Source organism: Python bivittatus, unplaced genomic scaffold (genome assembly GCF_059951505.1).
Source record: "Python bivittatus isolate LINGU-HERP-01145 unplaced genomic scaffold, Pbiv_v1 ctg000580_np1212, whole genome shotgun sequence".
NCBI lineage: Eukaryota > Metazoa > Chordata > Lepidosauria > Squamata > Pythonidae > Python > Python bivittatus.
This window is the reverse complement of record NW_028277087.1, coordinates 651,437-662,282: the sequence shown is the minus strand read 5'-3', so window position 1 is coordinate 662,282 and position 10,846 is coordinate 651,437. Positions and strand designations below refer to the sequence as shown.

General features: G+C 45.7%; 1 protein-coding gene across 4 annotated transcripts; it reads left to right on the top strand.

The window, feature by feature from the left end:
• The first annotated feature begins 429 nt into the window (after nt 1-429).
• Nucleotides 430-9,932, top strand: LOC103049668 (cathepsin L2-like). 4 transcript variants are annotated; one of them, XM_088149312.1, is made up of 8 exons: nt 439-861; nt 1,108-1,245; nt 1,747-1,872; nt 3,425-3,583; nt 3,871-4,095; nt 4,290-4,458; nt 8,550-8,652; nt 9,682-9,932. In XM_088149312.1, the coding sequence occupies exons 2-8, from the start codon at nt 1,117-1,119 to the stop codon at nt 9,821-9,823; spliced, it is 1,053 nt and encodes a 350-aa protein (XP_088005438.1). In that variant the 5' UTR covers nt 439-861; nt 1,108-1,116; the 3' UTR covers nt 9,824-9,932. The 4 variants fall into 4 exon arrangements, with proteins under 4 accessions (XP_088005440.1, XP_088005439.1, XP_088005437.1 ...); XM_088149313.1 differs by having other exon boundaries at nt 434-1,245; nt 1,750-1,872; XM_088149311.1 differs by having other exon boundaries at nt 438-1,245.
• Nucleotides 9,933-10,846: the final 914 nt, after the last annotated feature.

Sequence of the window (10,846 nt, the reverse complement as noted above, 5' to 3'; positions counted from 1 at the left end):
TTTCTAGCTCTTCACCCCTTTCTTCACTTGCCATCTTGTAGATTAGTCCTAAGTGTTTGCTGAGAAGCACAAGGCCTAAGGTTTGCCTGGGGCCTGAGACAATAGAGTAATTAAAAGCTTAAACTAAGCCAAAAAGGAAATATGGCCCAATTTTGCCATGTGACATGCAAGTAATAATTTTAAAATCTACCGAAAAGCATCTTTTCATGAGCGTAAGGTACAAGAGTGCATTACAGTTCAGAGAGTTGCTTGCAAAAGCTTTCCTATGCCAGCCAAAATTGCATGTAGAACGCATGTCTGGAAAAGATAAATGAAAAGTCTTAATAATTTTATTAATTTTATAAAGGTTGGTGGTTGAAGAACCACACGTGACATTTGCACAAATAAAGATGAACTAAATTGATATTTTCCCCCACGATTAGTAATAACTGTGGTTGACTTTGAATAACCTGCTCGGAAGAGCACGCGCTTCTAGGAATGACCAAGGCAGGCGGAGAAGCTAGATAGAAATCAGACATGGCGTTTTTCTTCTTAGGACGTTGAGACTGTTGCAACACCACAAAAATGCAGAGATGTTTCCAGGGATAGGAGATGAAAATCAGCTCAGCCGCCTCCACGGTGGCTTTTCGGAAGCTATGGTGCTTTCCCCCAACACAAGATGTCCAAGAAAGAGAGATTGAAAAGAACATTATCTTATTAAAACAAAAGGCCTTGCATTCCAAAGATACCTAGAGATATGTGAAGAATTTCCTTGTAGAAGTCAGTTAGTGGTAATTTTATATTATCTGCCTTTTATAAAAGGGGCTGCTGCCGCTTTGTTTAACAATTGTCCCTTTGCCTTACGTAGGAAACCAGCTTGGGGTGAGCTCCATAATCTTGCAGTTTATCCTTAGACTAGACTTTCCAGAGATTTCCATGATCTTCATTTGGTTCAAGCATTTACTGACAGCAACGGAAGTTGAAAAGTTTTAGTCTTTTTCTTTTTTTTAAGCACTGTAAATCGGGGGTGGGGACCTGTGGCCCACCGGGTGCTGCTGGCCTGCAATTCCCAGAACGCGGCCCCCTCGGCCAGGCTCTCGGGTGGTTCAATTCTCTTCCTTCTCCTAGAGAAAGACAATGCTGTCCATCTCGGTGGTGGCCCTGACCTGGTTGGTCTCCCTGAGGACTTTGTCCACAGCGCTGGATCCAAGCCTGGAGGGGACATGGAGAGACTGGAAGGCCACTCACAGTAAAGAATATGTCGAGGTGAGTTTGCTCCAGTAGAACCCAGATTAAATAGCTGTATTTTAGTTCAACAATTCTGAAGCAACAGGAGCTGAGCTGGCTGTCACTATTGCTGATCTTAGAGTCTTCCGTAGGCTCTGTCCCAAAGGAACAAAATCCTACTTTCATCTAAGGTATTCCAGTTCTGTAAACTGAGCAAACTCCGAGAGGCGGTGAAGGACAGGAAGTCCTGGCGCAATATGGTTCATGGTGTCACGAAGAGTCGGACATGACTTAACAACTGAACAAAAACCTTGGCTTCAACCTAGAATAGAAATGTTTAAAAGGTTACTTTCTGCTATCTCACCTTGCAAGGAAAGATGTTTGCTAGCTGGAAATCAAAGGAGTTTGGTGTGTTCCCAGAGAATTGAATCCTAGCCCGAGAACCATTTTAAGGAGGAGAGGAACGCTAGTTATAGGCCTCATCACTGGCACTTGTTTAGGCAGATGGGACTAAGGGGTCTTCTGGTCTTGGCTTCCCAGCAGGAGGAAGAAGCCTTCCGAAGAGCTGTGTGGGAGGAGAATCTGCGGATGATCCAAGACCATAACACCCAGGCGGACCTGGGGAAACACACCTACTGGCTCGGCATGAACCACTTTGGCGATTTGGTAAGCCTGGATCGCTGCTAGCTTTAAAGCCCACTCCACTGAAGAACTTGAATTCAATCATCAGTGTTATAGATATGATCGTGTGATTCCAATTCTTCCACCTGGCTCCATTTATGTCCTATTGTAGCTTCAGGATACCAAGAGGACATCTAGCAGACCCAGCCAAAGGCCACTAGTGATAGTTATTGATAATTAATTTGCAAATTCCATCTGAGTATGGAATTCTAATAGTACAGTGCTTATGAACGCATACTTTTACTTTGTAAAGACTGGACATGTTTAGCCATCTATCTGAACTCATTCCCCCATCTACCATCTCTCCCAGTCTACTATCCAGACTGGGAAAGGTAGCATTTTACCTGCCAGGTGTCTAAGCTGATCCTTGGCTAGGAGACCTGAATCACCTTAATAGCTGACAGTTGCACTGCGTGTGGGTGAACCTGGAACAGGACTAAGTTCATGTTCAAAAGCATCTGAGTAACAACTGACTAATATGGAGGGCTTTGTGTTGTACAGTGGCAGAGAGAGAGAGAGCACCATTTCTCTCTCTCTCTCTCTCTCTCTCTCTCTCTCTCTCTCTCTCTCTCTCTCTTTTCTACTTCACCATATAGGCCTCCCATTGCCACTGCTCATATCTCTGATCTCTGAGGGGATCAGCTTGCGGACCTGGCAAGTACAGGGGGGACAGCCTAGTTTGAAAAGAACAAGATGTTGCCTCCACAAAACACCGCTAGATGACCGAACCAGGGTTTGGAAGGGAGGGATATAGCTGACCCAGCCTAAGATGGTGATTTGGTGTTGGTCTGGTGCCACCCCCTCAGGGTCTCCTGACTGTGACCCTGACTGAACGGTCAATGAAGCCCATCAAATTGTACACCCCGTAAAACACATGGCTTGTTACCTACTTAAGGCAAAAAATACCATTTTAACGCTGATATAGCTTTAAACTGCCTCAGGTATGTATTGGAGGCCAGATGAAGACGAAACAGGTTGGTGAGGCATGTCTGTGCCAATGGGATACTTAGGTGCAGTTGGGGAGAGGCTCTCTGAGAGTCCCAAGGGCAACTGCAAGAGAGTTAGTTAACCGCTTCAGAGGCTACACTTTATGGAAATACTTCACTGTGTCAGATCCAGCCTGCCCTGTAGACTTAATGGACCACTGGTCCAGACACACATAGACCAAAACATCCCTAAATCCACACTCCAGACTAAAATTCTGAAACTTATGCTAAACATAAGTTTGGAATCACCTGGAGGACATCTGGTCAGGCCATTCAAGATGCTGATTGGTGTAGCAGGCAGCAGAAAAGATCAGAAGAACAAATGATTATATTTTCCCACCTCAGCAGTCTCCATCAAGAGTTCGTACATTATAATGCGTACAGTAGACTAATTCAATTACACACGAACACCCTCTATGATAACAGGGTTGGCGAGAAGGGCATCGTTTTGTTCACAACATATATTCTTTGCATTAGATCGTGGGATAAAACTTTTAAGGAGAAAGATGGGAACTGGAAATAGAGTTCTTTAAGACTGCTCTTCTCCTCAGACCAATGAAGAGCTGAACAAGAGGCTGCATTGCCTGCTTCCTGACTCAGATAACGTAACTAGAGACAACATGATCATGTTCAAATCCTCAGAAAATCTGCAGATTCCTGACAGCATGGACTGGAGAACCAAAGGTGGTGTTACCAAGGTCAAAGATCAGGTGGGTCCTGGTGGGTGGTTCTGGGCAAGCATGGATTGACGACTGAGATGCTTTGAAGGAAAAGAGGGGTGTTATCCTCTGCCCCTTTTGCCACAAGTCAGAACTGGACTGATTCAGGAAGATTTGCAGATGAAGCTAAATTCTTTCCTCTCTTAACTTCATCCCCAAAGTGTCAATGCTGTCCAGACTCAGCTGCCTACTACCAAGAATTGAGAACAAGTAACTTGTTAAAGGAATATAAAGTTTTCAGATGTTCAGTGGGTCACTCCAGCTTTCTTTTTGCACAGGGTGAGTGTAGGTCTTGCTGGTCCTTCAGTGCCACTGGCGCTCTGGAAGCTATGCATTTCAAGAAGACGGGGAAGCTGGTCTCGCTGAGCGAACAAAACCTTATTGACTGCTCTGAGGAGCAGGGGAACTCAGGATGCCAGGGTGGATATATGCACCGAGCTTTTGAGTATGTGAAGAAACAAGGAGGAATCAATTCGGAGAAAACCTACCCCTATGTTGGAATGGTAATATATGAGTAAATCTGTGTATATCCCAGCCCATTCCTGTGCATGCTTCAACTGAACTACTTTGCTTTATTTCTCTAGCTGAAAATGCCCCCAGCAAGAGGATGGAAGCACTTTTAGTCACAAATGAAAACAATTCCTTCCTAGGCCCATCAACAGCAACATTTTGTTATGATAACTCTTTTTTTCTGCAGGATAATCAGACTTGTCGCTATGATCCTGAGGAAGCTGTCACCAGATGTAGAGGATTTGGTTTCATCATGAAGAAGGATGAAGATAGCCTTCAGCGGGCTGTGGCCATGATTGGTCCAGTTACTGTTGGAGTAGATACTCGGAGTTCCAAGTTCCACTACTACAAGTCAGGTAAGGTTCCTGTGGAGTAGGGAAGACTCACATTGGGGCCCTGTGGTTCCTGCCATCTCCTCCACCAACTACTATTCAACACTGATGAGCCCATACTCCACCTGACTATGAAGTGGTAATTTTTTTCCCCAAGATGGCAACAGGGAGGTCAGCCCTTTGCACAAGGAGAGTTTTTAGTTTATTTTAGGTTAGGTTATGGAGCTTTTTCTGTTAGTTTTGCTGGATTGTTTTGATTTGTTTTCGGTTTGTTAGGTTCTGCTAAGTTAGGACCTGCTCGGGCACCTTGGTGACTACCGGGGCAAGTCGCTTGAGTCGTGTGAGATGGGCGGCCATATAAATGTGACAAATAAATAAATAAATAAATAATTCTCCATCATTGGCTGCTTCATGTATTTGTTGTCTATCTCTGGAACCATGTGGATCTTTTTGTGATTCTGGAGGAAGAGGAGTGGCTGTGCAGGAGAGATAGATGGCCCTCATGAGAGGGGGCCTGTCATCTTGTTTCTCCTGGACCTTTGCTATGACTTTACTGTGGGTTGTTTGCTCCATCTTTTGTGGAACACGCTTGTTGGCCAAGCTGTGGATTCGACCAGTCAAATGCTGGGATCTTTCACCTGGTGTGAAGAGCCAAAATCACACACAAATGGGGAAATTGCAACCTGTTTATTCTGCACAGTGACAAAGAGGCACTCTTGAGACCCAAGTCACAAATCAAGAGTCCCAATAACACAAATCAGCGTAGTTTTTATACACTGGTGGAAACAAAAGCACGTGATCATTAGCAGGCAATAGGCTGTAAATTATTCACACCCCTGGTTGGGCAGACCCTTGCCAGCGATGGGCTTCTTGCTGTGGTGTGGCAGCCCCCTCCCCTTCTATCTTTGGTTGATAAGGTCAACTGGAGAATGCAGTTTAAACTTATCTAGTCAGGAAAAGGGAGTTGCTCTCGAGTCTAAGGCTGATTTGGGTCAGGATGATATGAGTTCCTTGGTAACAGGAACCACTTGGTTATTCCAAGAATTTTGCAATGTAGGGTAAAGGGGCTTCAGGAGTAAAAGATGGACAAAATGGGGGTTCTCTGGCTCAAAGTTTGAGCTAGCTGGGCCAGCCCATCACACTGGGCTGGGGTACTCAGGGAGAAGTACTTCCAGGACCCCAATGTTTGGGGATTCTGGCAATTGGGTTTGGGCCCAGGATGGTCTCCTTTAGCATCTATACCTGATATATGTATATATGGGGCTGTGTTCCTTTCGTTCCCCTTGGATCCCTATGGTGTCTCAGTGGAGTTCATAGAGCTGGTCTGTCTGGGGTGGTGCAGCCCCCTGGGTGAGAGATTGGGGGAGCGAGGACTGCCTGGCCAGCAGTGGGAGAGCTGGCTGGGAAGGGGCCTGGGATGTATGGGGATAAAGGGAGTGTCTTCTGGGCATTGTGTCCCTCTTGGATGGATGTGTTTTGGTTTGGATTCTGCACTGTTTTTGTATTGCTTGTTATTGTAGAGAACATAGAGGTGGGAAGGGAGGGGCCAGCCCTCCAAGGTAGATCAAAGTAGGAATCCAATGTCATGTAGGTCAGTATTGTAAAGCTATAGTAACAGAATCTTGCAAGCCTGAATGTGCTTCCCTCCTCCCTCCCTTTATCTTCGTGAGAACTGGGGAGAGGCTTGTCAGACGTTTGCTCAAGTTACATTCCTGCCGTGGACTCAGGCCTCTTTTATCTGACCTTCTGTCCCTCAAGGCCATTCCCTGTGTCCCGTACAGGAGGCGGACTACTTCCTTTATTCTACCTATGAGTTTGTATGATTGGTCTTGTTGTCAGACTGCTGGCTCTATAGGGTTGGGTGGAATGGGGAGATGCGAGGACTGGGATGGGAAATTGGCTCCCATATTTCAGGGAGTTGGGGCTTGGGGTGATTTGAAGGGGGGACCTAGGCTACATTATCCTGATTGTGTTGGGCCTGGGGAGATATAACGGAGGGCACTAAGAGAGAAGAGAGGCCTCCAGATTAGTGATAGTCTCTTCTTCTGACTTGACTCCCTCTCTGTCAGGCCTAGCCCAAAGAACTCCTGGAGACCGTGCAGGTTCAATCACCAAGGTTTATTTGCTAGCGCTTATTTACAGAATCTTCTCGGACTGACCAGTAGTTCCCAGGCACAACTCTCTACTATCTTCTGGAATGTTTAGGGATGCGCCAACTTTCTCCACTTATCTCCAGAGCGTTGCTCTGGAGACCAGAGCACCATTTTCACACCCCCTTCCTCCATTCCAGTCCATCACACTCTCCTTGGGAACCTGGCAGCTGGATCCTTGGTGCGCTGGCCTCAAGCTGGTGCAGGTTAATGCCAGATCTATCTGTACTAAGACCACATCCATGAATGATTTGGTGTTGGACAAGCAGGCCGATCTTACTGTGTTAACAAAACCTAGCTGACAGAGAGCTCTGATGTTGATTTCTCCAACTAGGTTTTGGATCCTGCACCCATCTAGACACCAGGGCCAGGGAGGAAGGGTGGCACTGATATTTTGTGACACCCTATCTGTGGCCAGTGTTACTGTTTCATAAGTAGCTAGGTGTGAATGTGCAGTTAGCCATAAGAATAAGCTGGAAGTCATTTTGGTGGATTCCTTAGGATCCTCCCTGGGCTCCTGGACCTGGTTGCTGGCCTGGTGGTGGAGATCCCTCATCCGGTAGTCCTGGGAGCCTTCATCCTCTAGGTTGAAGCGCAGGAGTTCATAGCCTTCACAACATCCATGGGCTTGTCCCAGGTTATCTCAGCTGCGATGCATGTGTGTGGTCACATTAGACCTTATGTTCATTTCTGAGCAGTTGTTGCATGATCCAGATGTGGAGGGTATTACCCTATTCCTGTTGTTGTGGTCTGATCACTTCCTGGTCTAGGTGTGATTGACTACTGCTTCTTCCTTCTGTAGGGCTAGGTGTCTTATGAAATCTGTTGGTTTCCAGAAGGCATTTGGGGATCCTCCCAACAATCTGGCAGGTGAATCAGTTGAGGGCCAGAAGTGGTGTTTTCGGCTATGGACCTGATCACATCTGAGCAGCCTCTCTGCCAGCCAATCCCAGGCAGCTCCTTGGTTTTGAAAGGCCTCTGGGAGATGAAATGGCAGGAGTGGTGCCTGGAACATAGCTCATTTGATGACAGTGTAAAAAAATATTCTATTTAAAATATATCTGGTCTCCATAGGTGGGTGGGAATGTGATCCCAAGGACTGCCATCCACCATTCTCAGTAGACATACTTGAAGTTGTAAACTGCACCTGCAGCACCACTAATTAACAAAAGCTGCTTTAAAGAATCAAGATGCATGAAAGAAGATGTGGCCACTAACTTAACCCCACTGCTTTCACCACCACCACCCCGTCAATCCTCTTTGTGATTTTACTCAGGAAGATGAAATGTACAAGGCTGGAGAAATGATTAAGGTTATTCTCTGAAATACAAAAGGATCTGATGAGGGCTCCAGAAAATCTCTATTTACTCAGAAGTAAAGCTCAGAGACGTTCATGAGAGTTACACCAGAACTATATAAACCCTTGTCAATGTTCTTTATTATTTAGAGTGGATCTTTTTCTTCCGGCACAGGATAAAATAGCTGCTAAACGTAACTACTACTGCAAGGAGGGAAAAAAAGGACGCCTATTGAACATAAGAAATTGGTTTGATCAATATAGTCCTAGGGGATTGGTTCCTTGGAAAAAGCTGGGAAATAGTACTATAGTGTAAGGGTTTGAACAGCCTCTGAGTGGCCTAGGAGAAAGCCTCTCCGATAAGGCATGTTTCAAATTAGGGGTGCTATTATTAAAAAGGCCTACCTCAGTGTTTCTCAACCTTGGCCACTTTAAGCTGCATGGACTTCAACTCCCAGAATTCCCCAGCCAGCACTGCAGTCCATGCAGCTTAAAGTGGCCAAGGTTGAGAAACACTGGCCTACCTTTCTTGCAAATCTGTGCTGCAACTAAGATGGGGTGGGGTACCTGGCTGCCATTTTGGAAATCCTGATGAGCCTGCCAAAATGCACAGGTTTTTCTTTTTGCCAGATGTTTTTACTAGGTCATTTCTAATTCTCTCTGTCCAGGAATATTTAAAGAACACTGGTCTGGGCCACGACAGTTGACTCATGCTATGCTGGTTATTGGTTATAACAACTCCAGCTCGGGTTATTGGATCCTAAAGAACAGGTGAGGAAAAAGATGTCAGTCTGCAGAAGTGCAAGAAAAGAGAAGTTCAACTATTGTATTACATATTCATTCTTCCCATGGGATTTTCCCACATAAACTTTGCTTCCCCCAAGAGTGTCCTTCAGTTGGTTTGGATTACAATACCCATGAAGCACCTGGAGATGGTGGGAGTGGTAGTTCAACTCATATCGAGGATGCTAGTTGGGGAAGGGGGTCTCTGTCCCAAGTAGCATAACCAGAAAACAAAATGGAAGACATTTTCTTACCTGGAGCTCTTGGGTCATCAAACTTTGTGTCTTACCTTTCTGTAAAGGGTGGGCAAGGCAACTGAGCACCCAACAACATTCTCAGGATTGGTTCTCCCTTATAACCCCTATCTTCTTTCAACATTCCCTGGGAAGATATCATGCTGTGTTGTGAGAAATTGCAAATGAATTCTCATTGAAGCCAAGAGGTTTTCCAGACTGGCTACCTTCTGGACCACCGCTCGCTGCAGGATCCACTAGAACATCTCTGACAGACTTCCATCCAGACTTGAAGACCTCTAGAGAAGGAGCTCATCACTTCAAGTGGCAGCCTATCTCTCTGGCTGACAGCTTGTACAGTCAGGAAGGTCCTCCTGAAGTCTAGCCTGAATCGCCTTCCTTGTAATTTTAGCCCAATGTTTCTGGGTCTGGTCCTGCCCCCTGGGGCAATATGGAATATGTCTGCTCCCTCTTCTATGTGACAGCCCTTCAGACATCAACCCCCTCAGCTGTCTCTTCTGCAGGCTAAACATACAGATCCTCTTACGCTTGGTTTCCATCCTGAAATCATGCTGCGTATCCCCTGTGACGCCATGGACCAGGAAGCTGGTCCATTGCTGCCGTAGTTCCTCTTTTAAAGATGGCTGCCTTCCTGTTAACAGAAGGTGAAAATAATCCTCTTGTACCCTGCTTTTGGATATTCCTGAATTTCAGCTAGAATCATAGATGGCTCGCTGTGCTGCAGAATTCCAGAAAGAAATCTTCTGTATTCTTCCCTTCACAGCTGGTCCACTTCTTGGGGTGAGAAAGGTTACATGCGCATGGCAAAAGGATCAGATCAATGCGGCATCACCCAGCTCGCTACCTTTCCCATCCCAGATCCAGCCAAGGGAGGAAAATCATCTCTTTCAGCATCAGGATCATAAGAAATGCAGAGCTGAAAGCCACCGATGAATAACCTGCTGCTTCCGAAGCTTCTGGAGAACCAGAAAGGAAATCTTAATAAATGCTTTTGGGCAATGCTACTCAAATCTAACCCAGCATACACTGTTCTGTTATGTGCATGAATTTGTATGGACATGATGTTGGTGTACATCCTGGCATATCCCCCCAAAGAATCTCAGGATTCCGGATGTGTCTAGCACTATAAAAGCACAGAAAAGTGTGTCTCAAAGATGCAGATATTTCATACACACCTAGTTTGAGATAACAGTTGAGATAACAAATTATGTGTTAGAGGACCTGGTGGACATCTTCTTATGCTGTATATCTGCAATGGATATCCGTAAGGGAGCAAGGAACAACCTGTGTGCCCTGACACCATTGTCACCATGGGCGATGGCACCTATGTCATTGTGGCTTGTACCAGACAGGGTATGATTTCTAACTTCTTACCTCATATTAGCAAATGGGTTCAGAGAGCACACTTAGCCACAAATTATTCTTTACAAACCATAGCAGCTGGGTTCAGGCAAGATGCCAAGCCAAAAGAGCCCACCGCTCTAGAGTTCTGAAACCTCTGGAGCTTCACTCGGGGTCAATGACCAAGGCTCTCCTACAGGGATGCATCGAAGAACGATTTCTGGGGTGCTCCTGTCCACTAGCCCCCAGGCTGGATCTGGCCCGTTTTCAAACACATTTTCTTTCGCCAGCCCCTTTCACCACAGCAAATTAGGTCCTATTTGGGTCTGTTTTTGAAGAGTTATCCTGCTGGTGGACAAGCAGAGTCCGTAGCCCTTGGCATAACTTCTTTCCAGCGTTCTGTTGAGATGGAAGGAATAAAAAGGAACTGGAAAGAGTTACAAAGGAAGAACCCAGACAGGTAGGCCTAAATTTTACAGGAAACGGTAAGGAAAGTAAAATATCAGAGTGAGCTGTGGTTAGCAAAGGATGTTAAGAAGAGCAAAAAGGGCTTCTTTAGATACATTTAAAAGAAAAGGAAAGATTTG

Excerpts from the sequence above, each read along its gene's own strand:
- LOC103049668 (XM_088149311.1), top strand. The coding sequence starts at position 1,117 with ATGCTGTCCATCTCGGTGGTGGCCCTGACCTGGTTGGTCTCCCTGAGG. Across the intron at positions 1,246-1,746 it reads ACAGTAAAGAATATGTCGAG|CAGGAGGAAGAAGCCTTCCG; the intron begins GTGAGTTTGCTC and ends TTGGCTTCCCAG. Across the intron at positions 4,459-8,549 it reads GTTCCACTACTACAAGTCAG|GAATATTTAAAGAACACTGG; the intron begins GTAAGGTTCCTG and ends CTCTCTGTCCAG.